At 42.8% G+C, this 19,764-nt stretch overlaps 1 protein-coding gene across 1 annotated transcript in view; it reads right to left on the reverse strand.

The window, feature by feature from the left end:
- LOC132834916 (rho GTPase-activating protein 22-like) overlaps positions 1-13,672 on the reverse strand; it is a 411,982-nt gene extending 398,310 nt beyond the window's left edge. Inside the window, exon 1 of the mRNA XM_060854044.1 lies at positions 13,593-13,672. Within this exon, the coding sequence (XP_060710027.1) occupies positions 13,593-13,626 (34 nt within the window). The 5' untranslated portion in view covers positions 13,627-13,672. The remainder of the gene's footprint in view (positions 1-13,592) is intronic.
- Between the last annotated feature and the right edge of the window lie 6,092 nt (positions 13,673-19,764).

The raw sequence follows: 19,764 nt of genomic DNA on the forward strand, positions 1-19,764 counted from the left end.
TTACAGGTACAGGCCTGTACAAACGCATGGCTAACACTCTGGCACTGACCTGACAGCGCAATGCTATTACAGGTACAGGCCTGTCAGCAATCTTTGGTGATTTGAAAAGATTTCATCACACAGCTTTTGAGAAAGAGTAAGGAAATTATCCCTGATCTGTTAAATGTCTACTCCTCAACCAACAGCGACAAAACAGATTTGGTCTGACCAATATTGCTTTTTGTGGGAAGTTTCAGTTATAAAGCTTCTATTGTAGTTTGTATAATGCAATTATGGCTACATCCTGTTCAGTATTTCAATGCCAGGAAAGAATTAGGTGCAACCCGAGGTTGTGAAATGCACTATATAAATGCAACTCTTCCTTTTTATACAGTAAATGAATTAGCATCTTGGAACAGAAGGTGTTAGCTGCTATTTCCAGTGAAATCCTTCATCAAATTGATAAAGTGTCACCTGACATGATGTCCTACCTTTCTTTCTCTTTATAAAATTAAACACCCTGATGTTCATTTTCAAACTTTCAATTTTGAATCCTACTCATATATTCTGGATATGAAACACAATCTGTTAATGTTTGGTCAATCACATTGTTAATACTTGGCAATGCTTTTGTTAAGGATATTAATTGTCTTTGAGCACATATAAATGGAGAGCAGCAGTGACATCGGATGTTACATGAGAGGAGTAAGACTGAGCAAATCAATAAACTCTCTGCACAAACAAAGTGCAGATACCTTGATTTCGAACTCACCCAATGGCTTGGAATCTATCAACAAATGGGATATTGACTGATGCATATTCCAGACCCAGAGTGATTCCTAGTTCTCTTAAGCTAAGAATGTATCTCTCCTGAGAATGACTAAATCTTTGATTGATTCCCTGTCCTGTTGGGAACTGTTAGCACACTAGTCCATCACATTGTACTCTTTGTCATCTGTCTCCTTGAAGCAAAGAGCTTTGAAATCATTTTTCACATTGATTGCAATGATAGTAAGTGACGGAAAATATATTATTAATTTGTTGCTAATGATGCCAAAATTAGGATTTGCTCAATTTGATCGATAATTTGTTTGAGGATGATGGGTTGTCTTTTAATCTAAATAAGGGGACAATTACTATTCACTGAGCTACCCAAAGAGGGACCAGTGCTCCGAAAGCTAGTATTTCCAAATAAGCCTGTTGAACTATAACCTGGTGTTGTGTGATTCTTAACCCCAGTCCAACACCGGCACCTCCACATCATACTCACTGTAGCAGTGGGTAACAAGGTAGGAATTCCAAAAGAAATGGTGTCATTTTAGTTAGCGTAGACTGGAGCCCAAGCAACAATATTCCAGCACTAATTGTCTGTGTCACAAGATCAATGGATTTAACTTAATATTTCCAGATGTGACTGTTCTCTTACATTTTCAGTTACTCACTCCATGAGTTGGACATTACAAGCCTCTGTTGAATGTATATTTGGCAGAGGAGCAAGTTAAAATTAAACCAGAAGTTAATACGTTCCCTGAACCAAATGGGTTCCATCTCAAGTTGATGGCTACTAGATGAATTGGTGGTTGTCTTTCAAAATTCTACAGTTTCTAGGAAGGGTTCTGTTGACTGTAAAAGAGCAAATATCGTCCCCCTGTTTACGAATGGAGGAAGAGGGGAGATGGTAAACCAGTTTAAAATTTGTTTGAAAAACAACAGGACGGAAAACGTTAGAACCTTTCAACAGGTTAACTGGACGTTCAGGGAAAAATTGGACAGAGTCAACATCGATCACTAAAAGGGAAATCATGTTTGACAAACTTGTCGGGGTTTCATTGAGAATTTTACATGTAGCATTGATAAAAGAACCAGTGGATGTGGCGTGTGGATTTTGAGAAGGCTCTTGACAAGCTCCCAAATAAAAACTTATAAAAAAGTAATTGCAGCACAGGGTATCAGTCATAATGTATCAGTACCGTAATATTCCTGATGAAGGGTATTTGCCTGAAATGTCACTTCTCCTGCTCCTCGGATGCTGCCTGACCTGCTGTGCTTTTCCAGTACAACACTCTTGACTCTAATCTCCAGCATCTGTAGTCCTCACTTTCGCCCAGTACCATAATATGTCAGGCCCATAACACATCAGTACGCATTGACAATTGGTTGAGAAACAGAAAGCCGAGGAGGAATAGAAAGATCATTTTCAGGGTGTCATAAGGACCAGTATGGGTCCACAACTGTTCACAATCTATATAAATGATTTGAATGAGGGGAGAATTTGAAGTCTGTCCAAATTTGCTGTTGACATCGAACTAATGGGATTATAAATTCTGAGGTGGCTTTGAGGAGGCTTCAAGTGGACTTGGACAGGCTAAGCAAATGGTCTGAAATATGGCAGATTGGAAGAGAATGTAAATAAATGTGAAGTCATCCACTTTGTAGAAAAAAGCTGAAAGAGAGACTACCTAAACTTTGAGCAATTGGAAAAGTGTGGGTGTCTAAATGAAAACAAAACTAGCTCTGATGAACAGTCATCTGGACTCGAAACATCAGCTTGCTATCTCTCCATGCCTGCTGCCTGACCCCTGTAATTTTCCAGCACTTTTCATTTTCAGTACAGATTCCAGCATCTGCTGTAATTTGCTCCTATATGGTATCCAAATGAATCTGGGTGCCCCTGTTTATGAACCACTAAAAGTTGGTACACGGCTGTAGCTAGCAATTACAAAGGTGAATGGTATTTGGCCTTCATTGCAAGAAAGTTTGTCGACAGTAACAAAGACATATTGTTGCAGTCCTATTAAGCCTTGGTGAGACAGTACCTGGAGTCTTGGCTGTAGTTTTGGTGTCTTTATAATTTACAGTGGCACCTTGATCATCCAAACAAGATGGGTGGGGAGTATTTTGTTTGAACAATTGATCTTTCGGATAACCAGAAACAAGCGGTAATTTAAGAGTGCCGGCTAACTGAACATTTCTCAGTATTCCAGTAATGCATGCCATAATGCCGTTTAACTGAATACTGAGATGCCTAATGCCTTTTGTACGGGACTGTGACATCTTGTTCGGATAATCCAAAATTTGGATAATTGATGTTCGGATAATCGAGGTTGTACTGTGCTTGGCTCAGAGGAAGTGCAACAGAGGTTCGCCAGTTTAATCCCTAGAATGGCAAGTTTGTCTTACAAGGGGACGTTGACGAAATCAGGTCTGCTTTCTCGAGACTTTTGAAGAATGAAAGGTGATCCCAATGAAACTAAAAAAAATTCTTCTCGGCCATTACATGGTGGATGTAGAGAAGACAGTTCCTCTGCATAGTGAGTTTTGAACCAGATAAACCTCCAGACTGGAGATAGATCATTTAAGATTGACATGAGGAGGAATTTCTTCACACAGATGGTGGTAAATCAGTGGAACCCTCCTCAGAGAGCAACGGAAACTCAATTCGTTAGCACGCTCAATTAAGAAACTGATAGATTTCTAGAGGCTGATGGCAGCAGGGGATATGGAGGTAGTGCAAGAAAATGTCATTGAGCAGATGATCAACCATGATCTAATTGAATAGCAAAGTAACCCTGATGGGCTGAATGGCTGACGCTCATTCCTTGGTGGTTAACCTTCCTCCACACCCTTGAACTGTCCATGCTAAATTGCCCGTAGTGTTAGGTGTAGGGGTATGGGTGGGTTGCGCTTAAGCGGGTCGGTGTGGACTTGTTGGGCCGAAGGGCCTGTTTCCACACTGTAGGTAATCTAATCTAATGGGATTATAAATTCTGAGGTGGCTTTGAGGAGGCTTCAAGTGGACTTGGACAGGCTAAGCAAATGGTCTGAAATATGGCAGATTGGAAGAGAATGTAAATAAATGTGAAGTCATCCACTTTGTAGAAAAAAGCTGAAAGAGAGACTACCTAAACTTTGAGCAATTGGAAAAGTGGAAAAGTGTGGGTGTCTAAATGAAAACAAAACTAGCTCTGATGAACAGTCATCTGGACTCGAAACATCAGCTTGCTATCTCTCCATGCCTGCTGCCTGACCCCTGTAATTTTCCAGCACTTTTCATTTTCAGTACAGATTCCAGCATCTGCTGTAATTTGCTCCTATATGGTATCCAAATGAATCTGGGTGCCCCTGTTTATGAACCACTAAAAGTTGGTACACGGCTGTAGCTAGCAATTACAAAGGTGAATGGTATTTGGCCTTCATTGCAAGAAAGTTTGTCGACAGTAACAAAGACATATTGTTGCAGTCCTATTAAGCCTTGGTGAGACAGTACCTGGAGTCTTGGCTGTAGTTTTGGTGTCTTTATAATTTACAGTGGCACCTTGATCATCCAAACAAGATGGGTGGGGAGTATTTTGTTTGAACAATTGATCTTTCGGATAACCAGAAACAAGCGGTAATTTAAGAGTGCCGGCTAACTGAACATTTCTCAGTATTCCAGTAATGCATGCCATAATGCCGTTTAACTGAATACTGAGATGCCTAATGCCTTTTGTACGGGACTGTGACATCTTGTTCGGATAATCCAAAATTTGGATAATTGATGTTCGGATAATCGAGGTTGTACTGTGCTTGGCTCAGAGGAAGTGCAACAGAGGTTCGCCAGTTTAATCCCTAGAATGGCAAGTTTGTCTTACAAGGGGACGTTGACGAAATCAGGTCTGCTTTCTCGAGACTTTTGAAGAATGAAAGGTGATCCCAATGAAACTAAAAAAAATTCTTCTCGGCCATTACATGGTGGATGTAGAGAAGACAGTTCCTCTGCATAGTGAGTTTCGAACCAGATAAACCTCCAGACTGGAGATAGATCATTTAAGATTGACATGAGGAGGAATTTCTTCACACAGATGGTGGTAAATCAGTGGAACCCTCCTCAGAGAGCAACGGAAACTCAATTCGTTAGCACGCTCAATTAAGAAACTGATAGATTTCTAGAGGCTGATGGCAGCAGGGGATATGGAGGTAGTGCAAGAAAATGTCATTGAGCAGATGATCAACCATGATCTAATTGAATAGCAAAGTAACCCTGATGGGCTGAATGGCTGACGCTCATTCCTTGGTGGTTAACCTTCCTCCACACCCTTGAACTGTCTCTCACAGTCCAGGATGAGAAAGTATCTGGGCTGAAAATGTGTTGCTGGAAAAGTGCAGCAAGTCAGGCAGCATCCAAGGAACAGGAGATTTGATGTTTCGGGCATAAGCCCTTCTTCAGGAACCTTGGATGCTACCTGACTTGCTGCGTTTTTCCAGCAACACATTTTCAGCTCTGATCTCCAGCATCTGCAGACCTCACTTTCTCCTCGGAGAAAGTACCTGGGCACAGATATTAGCATCCTACCCACAATTTGCAAACCAATTATGAAGTGCTCAATTAAAAGCTCAATTAACCTCAAAATGCTATGCAGCCCACACCTCAAAGCAGTCAGCATGGGCACTTACATTCTTTTTAAAATGTTTAAAACTATGGAAAGGAAGTGAGCTCTTTGTTGAGGGATAACCCTTTTCCCATTCAGGGGTCGCCCTGAAAAGATAGTGGTCCCCTTCCTTCCTATCCACCTGTACTGCAAAAACCCTGCCGTCCCTTTTGGATGGAGTAAGTGAGGACTGCCGATGCTGGAGTCTAATGCTGGAAAAGCACAATAGGTCAGGCAAGGTGCAGGAGAATCGATGTTTTGGGCAAGAGCCCTTCATCAGGAATGAGTCCTCATTCCTGATGAAGGGCTCTTGCCCGAAACATCAATTCTCCTGCTCCTCGGATGCTGCCTGACCTGCTGTGTTTTTCCAGCACCACACTTTCGACCCCTTCTGGATGGGCCAATATACCCATGCACACCCCAGCAACCCCCAGGTTCCTCATTCTGGAACCCATCGGATCTCTTTCATGGAACTGAAAAGTCTGGAAACGCCGAGCATGGACTTCTGTCACTGCCGGGACAGAAAGAAAGTGAGACTGCATCCCAATGAATGGGGGAATGGGGTGGTGGGCAAGTCATCCACACTTCCTCCTCCCATAATGTCCTCCCCCTTCCCTCCAAAAATCTGATGATCAGTTATGTTCAGTTAGCTTTTCCCAATGTTTCAATCTCATTCGTCTTGAGAGATAGCATTGCATGATCTCCTGTGATGTAGAAATCTAACACTGCGTCAATAAAAGATAAAGAACTATTAAAAACGAACTCCATTGTGTTCTTCCAAAGAGGCTGTAAGAATCCAAGACTGCTGCCAAACAAAGAGACTGAGATGTGCAGGTGCATAGTTCCTTGAAAGTGGAGTCACAGGTAGAGATGTTGCTGAAAGAAGGTGTTTGGCACGCTTGTATTTATTGGTCAGTGCATTGAGTATAGGAGTTGGGAGGTCATGTTACGGCTGTACAGACATTGGTTAGGCCACTTTTGGAATACTGCGTTCAATTCTATCTCCCTGCTATAGAAAAGATTTTCAGAAAACGAAAAGGAAATGACATCACCACAAACCCCAGGAACCCCATCCAGGACAAACATATAAATAGAAAGCAGGAGACAACAGCTTCACTTCACTTGGAGGTCGCCACTGATGATGTTACCTCGCCAGGTAATGAAATGTCTGGACATCAAACCTACAGCTCAGTGAGCAAACCTACACCCTAACCCTCAACCTGAGCTACAAACCCTCACAAACCTTGCAAAAATGTTGCCTGGAGGTTGGAGGGTTAAGTTATAGGGAGAGGCTAAATAAGCTGGGGTTATTTTCCCTGAAGCATGGGAGGCTGAGGGGTGACCTTTTGTAGAGGTTTAAGGGTGGGAGAGTCTAAAACTAAAGGGCATTGGTTTAAGGTGAGAGGGGAAAGATTTAAAAGGGACGAAAGGGACAACTTTTTCAGGCAGAGGGTGGTACATGTATGGAACAAGCTGCCAAAGAAGGCAGTGGAGGAGGGTCAATTTATGACATTTAAAAGGCATCTGGATGGGTAATAAATAGAAAGGATTGAGAGGGCTGTGGGTCAAATGCTAGCAAATCGAATTAGATTAGGTTAGGATATCTGGTTGGCATGGACAAGTTGGACAGAAGGGTCTGTTTCTGTGCTGTACATCTCTACGACTCTATGGTAGGACACTACGCCTACCTTTGCTCTTCCAAATCAGTATCTGGAGAGAGAAAAGATACCTTCCAGTTCTGCATTCAGATGTCACAAACTCGTATTGTAGCCAGAAGCTGATATGACTTTTCCACTCTTTCTCAGACTCGAAAAGATCAGAACAAGAAATAAGACAGCCAGTTAAAAATCCCACAACACCAGGTTATAGTCCAACAGGTTTATTTGGAAACACTAGCTTTCGGAGCACTGCTCCTTCATCAGCGCTCAGAAAGCTAGTGCTTCCAAATAAACCTGTTGGACTATAGCCTGGCGTTGTGTGATTTTTAACTTTGTACACCCCAGTCCAACACTGGCACCTCCAAATTAGGCCAGATAAGGGGACAGCTATGAGAAACAGAGCTGTCAACACAGGACTGAGAGTGATGCCCTTAAGTGTACACAGTATATGAAACAAGGTAAATGAGCTTGTAGTTCAGATTGAAATTGGTGGGTACGATGTTGTGGGCATCACAGAGACGTGGCTATAAGGGGATCAGGGCTAGGAACTAAATATCCAAGGATACATGTCTGATTGAAAGAACAGGCAGATGAGTGCAGGGTGGGGTGGGCGTTTGCCTTGTTAGTAAGAAATAAAATTAAAGCAACAGCAGGAAGTGATATCGAGTCGGAAAGTATAGAATCCCTGTGGGTAAAGTTGAAGAACCACAAAGGAAACAAGACCCCGGTGGGAGTTGTATACTGGCCTTCCAGCAGTAGACAGGACATGGGCAGAAAATAAATTAGACATATGAGAAAGGCTCTGTTATCATAATCATGTTGGGATGTCAATATGCAGGTGAACTGGGGAAATCAGATTGGCAGTTGATCCCAAGAGAAGGAATTCATGGAGTGCCTGTGAGATGGTTTTCTTTTGGCGCAGCTTGGGTTAGAGCCCACTAGGGAATAGGCAATTCTGGATTTGGTGAGGTGTACTGAGGTAGACTTGATTAGGGAGCTTAAGGTGAAGGAACCTATGAGGGACAGTGACCATAACATGATAAAATTCACCAAAATTCACCCTATCGGAGAATGTGGACTCAGATGTAACAGTATTACAATTGAGTAAAGGTAACCACAAAGACATGAAAGAAGCCAAAGCTGTTTGGAAGGGGAGGTGAGCAGGGCAGATGGTGGAACAACAAAACCAATGGGAGAATTCAGGAGACACGGCAAAAATTCATCCCAATGAAGAAGTAACATATTAAGAGGAGGATGAGGCAACCATGACAAGGGAAGTCAGAGACAGCATAAAAGCAAAGGAGAAAGCATACAATGTGGTGAAGATTAGTGTGAAGCCAAAGAATTAGGAAACCTTTAAAAATCAGCAGAAAATAACTGAAAAAGCAATAAGATGATAAAATGTGGGGGTAAGTTAGCAAGTTATATTAAATAAGATTGCACGAGCGTTTTGAGATATATAAAAAGGTAAGAGAGAAGCAAGATTGGCCATTGGACTGTTGGAAAATGAGGCTGAAGAAGTAGTAACCGGGAACTATAAAATGGTGGAGGAACTGAATAAGTTCTTTATACCAGTTTGCATGGTGAAGATACCTTCAGCATACCAGAACTTGAAGAGAGTCAGAGCAAGAGGTGAGTGTAGTAGTCATCACTAAGGAGAAAGTATTGGGGAAGCTGAAATGTCTGAAGGTAGATAAATCACCTGGAGCATATGGATGAAACCGTAGCGTTCTGAAGGAGACATTATGGAGGGATTGTGGAGGGATTGGCAGTATTCCAGAATCACTGGAGTCAGGAAGAATCCCAGAAGACTAGAAAATGGCTAAGGTAACAGTACTTTTCAGAAAGGAGGGAGGCAGAAGACAGGAAACTATTAGCTTGACATTGGTTGTTCGTAACATTTTAAAGTCTATTAATGACGGATGAGATTGCCATGTACTTGGAAAAGGATGAGTCAGCAAGGCTTCATCAAAGGGAAATCAAGCCTGAAAAATCTGTCAGAATTCTTTGAAGGGTTAACAGACAAGTTAGACAAAGGACAGCTGTGGGCATAATCCATTTGCATTTCCAGAAAGCCTTTGACAAGGTGACACAAAGGGCACTGCTAATCAAGAGGCCATGGTGTTAGGGTCAAGGACATGGATCAAGGATTGGCTGCCTGGCAGAAGGCAGAGACCCCATTATCTTTTTCAGGATGTCAGCTGGTGACAAGTAGACCTCTGCAGGAATCAGTATTGGGACACAACTATTCACATTATACATTGATGATCTTGAGGGGAAGGCATTGTTGTAAAGATTGTAGATGACACAAAGATAGATGGAAGGACAGGTAGCATTGAGGAAGCAGGGAGGCTGGAGAAGGGTTTGGTCAGGATAGGAGAGTGGGCTAAGAAGTGGCAGGTTGAATACAATGCGGAAAAGTGTAAAGTTACGCATTTTGCTCAGAAGGATTGAGGCATGGACTATTTTCTAAATGGGGAAAGGCTTCAGAAATCTGAAGGAAAAGAGACTTAGGAATCCTAGTTCAGGATTCTCTTCAGGTTAATATGCACTTTCAGCTGGCAGTTAAGGAGACAAATGTAAAGTTAGCATTCATTTCAAGAGGGCTAGAATATAAGAGTAGGAATTTACTGCAGAACCTGTATGCTCTGGTAAACCACATTTGGAATATTGTGAGCAGTTTTGAGCCCCATATCTAAGGAAGGATGTTCTGGTGTTGGAGGGGATGTAGAGGAAGTTTACAAGAAAGATCCTGGGGTGAAGGGCATGTCATATGAGGAGCATTTGAGGACACTGGGTCTGTACTCGATGGATTTTGGAATGATGAGTGGGGATCTGATTGAAACAGAATACTGAGAGGCCTGGATAGAGTGGCTGTGGAGATGTTTCCACTATTAGGAGCAAGTAGGACCTGAGGTCACAACCTCAGCATGAAGGAACGAACCTTTATTACTGAGATTAGAAATGAAGAATTTCTTCAGCCAGAGGGTGGGACTCATTGCTGCAGAAGGCCGTTATTGAGTGCATTTCAGACAGAGATAGACAGGTTCTTGATTAGTATGGAAATCAAAGGGGTGGAAGGGTGCTTCAGTGGTTAGCACTGCTGCCTCACAGTGCCAGGGAGGCGGATTCAATCCCAGCCTTGGGTGACTGTCTGTGTGGAGTTTGCACGTTCTCCCTGTGTCTGTGTGGATTTCCTCCCACAGTCCAAAGATGTGCAGGTCAGATGAATTGGCCACGCTAAATTACCCACAGTGTTCAGGGATGTGTAGGTTTGGTGCATTAGTCAGGGGATAAATATAGGGTAGGGGAATGGGTCTGGGTGGGTTACTCTCTGGAGGGTCAGAGAGCACTTGTTGGACTGAAGGGCCACATTATAGGGATTCTATGATTGATTGTTATGGGGAGAAGGTGGGAGAATGGGATTGAGAAACACAGCCATGGTTGAATGATGGAACAGACTAAGTGGGCTTGAAAGGCTTAAAGTGAGGTATGGGTTTTGCTGGCTGGGCTAGCATTTGTTGCTATTCTCTAGTTGGCCCTGGAGAATGTGCTGGTGAGTGACATTTTTGAATTGCTGTAATTCACTTTATACATTAACGATCTAGATGAAGGAACTGAGGGCATTCTGGCTAAGTTTGAAGACAATGCAAAGGTAGGTAGAAGGACAAGTAACATTGAGGCAGTGGGGAGGCTGCAGAAGGACTTGGACAGGTTAGGAAAGTGGGCAAAGAAGTGGCAGATGGCGTAGGCAATGTGGGAAAGTGTGAGGTCATGCAGTTTGGTTGGAAGAATAGAGGCATGGACTATTTTCTAAATGGGGAGAAAATTCAGAAGTCTGAAGTGCAAAGAGGGAATTCTAGTCCAGGATTCTCTCAAGGTAAACTTGCAGGTTGAGTCAGTAGTTAGGAAGGCAAATGCAATGATGGCATTCATTTTGAGAGGACTTGAATATAAAAGCAGGGATGTTCTTCTGAGGCTCTATAAGGCTCTTGTCTGACCACATTTGGAGTATTGTGTGCAGTTTGGGCCCCATATCTCAGGAAGGATATACTGGCATTGAGCATGTTCAGAGGAGGTTGATGAGAACGGTCCAAGAAATGAAAAGCTTAACATATGAGGAACATTTGAGGTCTCTGGGTTTATATTCAATGGAGTTTAGAAGGATGAGAGTGGGGGGATCTAATTGAGACATACAGAATACTGAATGGCCTGGACAGAGTCAATGTTGGGAAGATGTTTCCTTTGGTAGGAGAGACTAGGACCTGAGGGCACAGCCTTAGAGTAAAGGGAAGACCTTTTAGAATGGCGATAAGGAGAAACTTCTTCAGCCAGAGAGTGGGGAATCTCTGGAATTCATTGCCACAGAAGGCTGTGGGGGCCAGGTCATTGAGTATATTTAAGACAGAGATGGATAGGTTCTTGATTGTCAAGGGGATCAAGGATTATGGGGAGAAAGCCGGAGAATGGGCTTCAGCCATGATTGAATGGTGGAGAAGACTTATGGGCTGAATGGCCTAATTTTTGCTCCTATGTCTTATGGTCTTCTGTGGTGTAGGGACACCCACAGTCGTGTTCAGAAGGCAGTTCCAGGACTTTGGCCCAGAGCTAATGAATGAACATTGAAATAGGATGGTGAGTGGCTTGGACAGGAATTTCCAGGTAATGGTGTTCCCCTGTATCTGCTGCCCCTGGCCTTCAAGATGGTGGAGGTCACAATTTTGCACTGTGCTTTTAGAGTCTGAGGACATTGTTGCAGTGCATCTTCTTAACGGTGCACATTGCTGTTAACTCGGTATTAGAGAGAGAGTGAACATTTGGGGTGGTGGGTGGACAGTTGGAAAAGCTGGTTCCTTTTTCCTGGATGTGATGAGGCTCAGAGATAGAAAGAAAGTCTTTAAACAGGATTTTCCATTTGGTCAGGCAATAAGTGCACACAACGGAGTGAGACTGACAGGCATTTGGCCCAAGAACACCTGAGTTTGCAAATGCTGGCCAAGGTGATTGTAGGAGGGAGAACGGTCAGCACTACATTCCTGAGTTGGGTTGGGGTGAGATGAAACAACCTTGGTTTCTGCTTCTGTACATCAGTGGACTAGGCCACCTGAGCCAATAATTGTTGGTGAAGTCCCATGGTGACACTTGACGTCTCTCTGCTGCTGCTGGAATAGAATCGGTGCCACTCTCTATGTAGGATCACACACCATTAAGTTACACTTTCTTCTGTACATACCTTGCTAGAGTTAGCACCTTCAAGGTCAGCAGGTCATTTACAGTTGGATTGCTGTATACACCTTTCATTGTCAGATTGAAATTAGACCCATTCCACAGCAGAGTGAGATTACCTTTAATCAGGTGAATTGGCCATGCGAAATTGCCCATAGTGTGAGGGAAGGGGTAAATGTAGGGGTATGGGTGGGTTGCATTTTGGCAGGTCAGTGTGGACTTGTTGGGCCGAAGGGCCTGTTTCCACACTGTAAGTAATCTAATCTAATCTTTAATTCACTATTGGCTATAAATTTTAATAATTAATGGATTATTAGGTCAGTGATTTTCACTAAATCATCAGGTCTGGGATTTATTGGAGTGGTGCAAACATCTGTCTGTGTGAGAGAGTAAAGATTGACATTGGTTTACTGAGGCAGCTCTGTGTTTATTCTTGCATGGGAATGGATCACTAGCAATGAGTGCGAATGCTGATCAATAAGAACGATGGCAATCGATGACCACGGTTACCGATCGACACATGGAGGATAGTCATGTCTGACAATTATTGGAAGACATGCAATGTTGGTTGGGCTATGCCAATGAAGGAATAGTGCAGCAGCAGACCCCCAAATACGAAGCAGAGAACTGCGGGAAAAACCTTGCTGAATTCAAAGACAGGCAAAGATTATTTTCCCTTCACAAAGAAAACCATGTTCTCAATTTTTTTCAAATCACAGTACGGTAGAAATCCTGTACCTCTGGCTTGCAGGATTTCTTTTTCACAACCTAAGAAAGATTTAAATGTTACAGTGACCACAGGGTTAACAAGATGTGAAACAGGAATGCTTACAAACCACATCCTTGTACATTCCCAGTGTTAATGCGAAGAACAGAAAGCACTTAAAATAAGAACTGCAGGGTTCGCTTTGTTGGTGGTTTTTTTGCTACAACTTTGGTGGAACGTTTTTCTTTTCGGACCAGACAACAAAGGTAACTGAAGCACAAATTGACAGCTAAATGTTATAATCTGCTGATGTGGCCCTATTCTCTCCTGTATGTTTGTACATTTCAGTGATCAGTAGGCAGTCCAACACATTGATTTTTAAATTCTTCTTATGCAAGGCTTTTTTAATATTTCCCTAAGTAACCCGTCAGCATGCTGAACAATCTTAATTAAATTCATTAAATGTATTGCCATAAGGGACACAGATGAGTGCCTATGCTCCGTCTAATTAGGTCATCATATTCCAACACAATTGTCTACTTGTTTCATGTTGAAATTATTACTTTACAGTTCCATAGTCCTGACATTTCATGAAACATATATAACTGAACATACCAAGCTGGGATCTCCTTGATCTTTGTTTCCACATGTTTCCTGCTACAGTAGAGACTTCTCCACATTTTCTTGCATCTGCTGCCCTGCTTCACTAGTTATAAGTAAAAGAATGCACTGAGTAACCACATCCTCATGCATCATTCCCCCTGACACAAACAAGGCAGGGAATTGACTGAGAGAGATCTGAGACTGTAAAGGCAGCAAGTACTGAATCCAGAAACCCGCACGAGCACTTCGCTGTCAAAGTTCACTCAGATCACGGCTTATTATGCATGTCATATCTGTCCCCTTCAGCCTTCCCATTCTTCCTCAGTGTGGGAAGAGATGAAACTCTTCAGTTGGTCAATATCGCCCAGGAATGGGTTGAATAAAGCAGATGGTGCAGCCCTGCCTCACCTGGACAATCTGGCCTTGGAATCCCTGGAATGGCTCGGTAAAGTGATTGAGGTTGATTAGTTAGTGGTTAGTGGCTAACAGCTTGGTCGTTCCACTATCCGCAGACCATTGTGTGTCAGGTGCCTTTGGAGCAGAACAACCGGCCCACTCAATTCCCTGCAGTTTTGCTGCAGGTTATCACAACATGCTGTGTGTTCTGTATTTCCTGGCTCCTTCTCAGCTTTAATCCTCTACTGTGTTGAGATGAAAACCAGTCAGAACTTGGCTCGAATTCAACACTGCCTCCCTACCACTAACTGAAAAATGCACTAATGCTTCCACTTACAAAGCATGTTGAAAAGTCTTGAAACACTTTGCACAGATAACTACTTGCCGAAGTGTGGTAGCTGTCGCAATGTGAGCCAAAGCTGCAATTATCCTGTGCTGACATTTCCAATGGACTATTATTCAGCTCCCACGTGCTTTATTAATCCAGGTACAAAATGTATCCATCCTGTAATCTAATTGAGCATGAAATCTAAATCAATGGATAACAACGAACTGATGCTAGGCCACTTTACTGGGAACTGGATACTACCTGTTATCATGCCATTTTGCCAACACGTTAAGATTCTTTTCACTTAGAAAACATAAATGGAAACAGAAAACGTACAGACCAATCAATGACTGGTGGGAAAAACTGCCAACTTATGTTTCAGAGAAGGCCCTTAAGAGATGATTATTTCTTCTAATGTTCAAGTCACAGAAAAACTGATGTCATCCAAGAATTGGAATTGCATCTTTTTCTGTTCTAGGATGTAACCATAGTTGGTACATTGATTAGAATTTTTATCACCTCCTGAACGTAGTGGCAAGCCTTCCTCCTGAACCGCTGCAGTCCGTGGAGTAAAAATGCTCCCTCGGTTATTTTGGTACTGCCCAAGAGTGTGGCTGACCATTGCAGGAGGAAAGGCAAGAAACTGTAGGTGCGGCAAACCTGAAATCCAACCAGAAAGTACTGGCAAAACTCAACCTCATCAAGAAGCGCAGTTAATGTTTCGGGCCAAGTGTGACTTTTCTCTGGAACAGATGGTTAGCTGTGACAAACGTGACCTTTTATTCAAACTGCTCCAGTCTTATCAGACCACAGACCTGCTGTCTCATTGGAGAGACAATTAGTAATAACTTAACATGAGGATCACCACGATACCTTCGGTGAGGAGCGAGGTTGAAAAGAAGAGGCCTTCATGGTAAAGTTTTGGGAGTTGAATCCACATTATTTGTATCACAGTGCTTCACAAACCCAACTGTCCAGCCAACTGAGCTAAACCAGACTGTTTTTAATTACTATCTAAGTACAGGACCAAACTTCATACAGGGCTTTGAGGGAGAACCATCTCCCAACAGACATGTGAACTAGCATCATTTCCCCTTGTGATGTGGTCTATCTTATTTATATTTTCACATCTGTTCTTTACAAGATTCCCAACATTGCTGCTCCATAGGGAGTTACAGGATATTGTCACCTCAGATAAGGGTGTTGATGTCCCAAATAACATACTTCTGACTGCTGAAGAAACTTCAATCATTCGAATGCCAGTTTATCTTTCATGTTTTTCATTTGGTCTCTCTCCAATTCTGAGTTTGCAGTAAATTTAGGGGAAACCCATCCCACAAGAAAGCAGCCTGTATGGGGGAAGGAAACTGTGGAAGTCCTGGTGTTGCCTCCAGACTTGTGGTCAAAAACGAAGATAAAAATCTTCATTTATTTTTTATTCCCAGTTGCCAATCCTTCTCTAGCCATGAGCTGAAACAAAAGCAAATGGTGGAGAATGCTGGAAATCTACAATAAAATCAGAAAGCGCTGGAAATGCTCAGCAGGTTGAGCAGCGGCTGTGAAGGGAAAAGCAGAGCTTAGGTTTCAGTACCAGGACCTGCATTGTGAGGAAAAGTCATTACCTCAGACATTAACCCAGGTTCTTCCTGTGGAAGCTGATGAATATTACTGGATATCCTCTGACATTTTGAAAATAACAGGACCAAAAAAGAATTAAGTAACCCCTGTTTATGTCTGTAATCTAATACAAACTAAATACATTAAATAACAGTGATCACAATATTCCTTAAGTGCCTCAGATTCATCGAATAATGTGGCATGGTGGCTCAGTGGTTAGCAGTGCTGCCTCACAGTGCCAAGGACTCAGGTTCGATTCTACTCTCGGGCGTCTTTCTGTGTGGAATTTGCACATTCTCCTCATGTCTGTCCAGGTTTCCTCCCACAATCCAAAGATGTGTGGGCTAGGTGAATTGGCCATAGTGTTCAGGGATGCGTAGGTTAGGTGCATATGTCAGGGCTAAATGTAGGTTAAGGGAATGGGTCTCTCTTTGGAGGGTTGGTGTGGACTTGTTGGGCCAAATGGCCTGTTTCCACACTATAGGGATTCTAGGATTCTAACACGTAGAAGGGAAATGATAGAAGATTCATAATTTTCAACGAATGTGCTTTGTATTTCCTCAGCAATGAAAATTCATGCCACTATGCTATTAGAAGGAATGTACTCCTTTATGGCTGAGTCAGTGCATCACTTAATGATAATTTGAGCTGAACTCTGTTGAGAAGGAAGTGAAGTCATCTATCAGTGCATGGGGGAAAAAAAACATCCTGCTGTAGATTCCAGGAATGCCTTATGCATAGAAATGTCTTGCAGCCAATATTTTGTCTCAAATTCCCCTTGTACCTGTTTCTATCTTTTAAAAATGAACTCATTGTTATGGACAAAAAAACACAAGTATAGAATTATGAATAAAGAAGCTGAACGATGGAGAGATACATCAGAATATTTCGTTATCCCAACTTGCGGCTCCTTGTTTTTGTTTGTACGCTCTCTGAGAAACGTCACAGTGTCTCCTATTAGCTGACTGGGGGCGGGCGGGAGGGGGGGGGGGGGTGGAGATCAGTGAGCTGGATGGCTTTTTACAATGTCAATTCCCATGCAAGCTGAAGTTACCATGGACTCTCATTCTCAATCTCTCCCCTCACCTGAGGTGTGGTGACCCTCAGGTTATATCACCACCAGTCATGAGAAAGCAGCTCTATGGTCTGGTAAGACGATGGTGACTTTACCACTGAGTCACCCATCAGTACAAGTTCAGCACCCTGCCTTCTAGTCTTCCCTTCCTCCTACTGTATGTACATGTTTCAAAGCCAAGGCTGGATTTAACTAAACCTCACTGCCCCAACCTCTCACCTTTTACAGAACAACCTCAGTTAGCAACATCACTTATCCGAATTTCGGATTATCCGAACAAGATCACAAGTTCCCGTAAGAAGCAGGCGGTAAGAGCAGTTTGGGGCTGGGAGGAGTGACAGATATATAATAAAGCTAATAATTGCTGTTGCTGTGAGCTGGGTAACAGTTGCCAGGCACTTCATTCACAAGTCAACAGTTGTTATAACTGAAGCCACTGCCGCTTGCTCATGTGCACACACCCCCCCTCCCGTACTCTGTCCACGAGCCTTCCAGCTGCTTGATGGCAGGAAACAGATTATCAGCATCACCACACACCGCACTGCAGCTGCGCGGCACTCTCTGATCACCTTTTGATCCTTGCACGATTTAAGGAGGCCTTGTGTGTGAATCCTGCCTGGTGCCTGCTGAGTGCAGCGTGGACCACCCTCTTCTCAACCTTTCTGTCCTCTAGCTCTACCTTCAGCACAATCAGTTATCCGAACAATCAGTTATCCAAACAAAATGCTCCCTGCCCATCTCGTTCGGATAATTGAGGTTTTTCTGTAATTACACTGTTTAAGTCTGCTGATGCCTTTTACTCTTGAGTTTTGACTCCTCATTGGAGTGTTCAGTCACAAGTCATTCCCCTCACAGGTTGAGAAAGGTTTCCAGCCTTCCTGACCAATGGGGCATTGGCTCTTCTGAGTATCGAGCAGATCAGTGAGAGTGCTCTGAAACCCTGAAGAAAGCCTCTTCTCTGCTACCAGAATACAAGTCATTCTGCTAAAGTATGCGTTTCGTTCATGCAAATTCACTGCAATGCGATTGACCAGTTGGGGACACTGTTTCCAAAGCACGAACTTCTAAACCGTGTGTTGACTATAATGCGATTATATTGCCAACACTTGAAGCACTGTTTCGAAAGTGCAGTTTTTCTTTAATGTGAGGTTGCACATGAACGCAACCCTCGAATTATAGAAGAATTACCTGTATAGTACACCAGCCTTGCCTCAGAAGGTAATGTCTGTAAACATTGGCTTGTTCATTCATTTTCACCACAGCCATGATGGGGACTGTTGGCATTCTCCCGCTTTGTGTGAAGCCTCGTTCAGTGCACATCCCAATATTATTCACCCATTTGACTTCTCCTGTTTTATACTGAAGATTACTTTTCAACTAATGGTGGGACAAAGCTGTCAGCTTAGTCTCTAATATCTGCACTTATCTTCCTTTCTCTATCTGTGATTAGCAACGCTTTTGATTCCTGAATTGAGACTCCTGATTAAACCCATTCATTTACCTTTCTAGCAAACCCATCCAGTGGTTGCTAAGTATCCCCTGCCATACGCTCATTTCAAAATCTGCTGTTTCCCTCTCATCCTTTTTCTTCAAATGGGGCTGTTTTCCCTGGAGCGTCTGAGACTGAGAGATGACCTTATAGAAGTTTATAAAATCACAAGGGACATGGATAGAGTAAATAGACAAGGTCTTTTCCCCAGGGTAGGGGAGTCCAAAACTAGAGGGCATTGGTTTAAGGTGGGAGGGGAAAAATTTAAAAGGAACCCAAAGGGCAACCTTTCCAAGCAAAGGGTGGTATATGTATGGAATGAGCTGCCAGAGGAAGTGGTGGAGGCTGGTACAATTGCAACATTTAGAAGACATCCGGATGGGTATATGAATAGGAAGGGTCTAGAGGAATATGGGCCAAATGCTGACAAATGGGACTACATTAATTTGGGCTATCTAGTTGGCATGGACAGGTTGGACTGAAGGAACTGTTTGCATGCTCTACGACTTTATAAACCTTGCATTGGGGAACATAACACTCCACACTTGTGACAGAGTCGATATTCAACTCAGATTCATGTTGATGCATTTGGATTTCCAAATTCCACTTCAGTCACTGGTCATTCATCTTCCTGGAGATAATCAAACTTGGATATCATTCTTGATCTTGTTGATTTTCATTGAACCAAGGGAATGGAAAGGCTCATTTTCAGGAACTTCGGAACGATTCTCTACTATATCAGTGTAGCATTTGTCCATATCACTTTTATAATCCTGTGATTGCCAGTTAAGGGCTAATTTAGAACATTCTATACAGTCCCAGCATTATTAGAAACTGGGTTCAAAAGTTTTGGACTCATCTCAATCAGAATTTATATGAACGCCAAGGACACTTTCCGTTTCTGGTTCTTTTGAAGTGATGACACTGGAACCTATAATTGTAGCGTTAATATGAGATGTTTTCACTTCCTAACCAAGCATTTGACATGCAAACACACAGCAATTTTCCAATCACTATTTTCTGCTCCGAGTACCACATTCCCAATCGTAACTGTGCCATTATGGAGGGTCACTGTGTTCCTCCATGAGAGAGGAATCACAGTGTGAGGGGTACATAGTATGATGCTCACATTGCTCAGAGTGTCACAGGTACACAGCTGACCTTCTCATTGAGGAGTTGGTTCTCACCATCACATGACCACTGTCAAGTGGTGACCACTCATAAGCACTTGTGACAAGTGAGTTACTGGGGTGAGATAGCTGATCACATGGGTGTATCA

This window comes from Hemiscyllium ocellatum, chromosome 43 (genome assembly GCF_020745735.1).
Source record: "Hemiscyllium ocellatum isolate sHemOce1 chromosome 43, sHemOce1.pat.X.cur, whole genome shotgun sequence".
NCBI classification, from domain to species: domain Eukaryota; kingdom Metazoa; phylum Chordata; class Chondrichthyes; order Orectolobiformes; family Hemiscylliidae; genus Hemiscyllium; species Hemiscyllium ocellatum.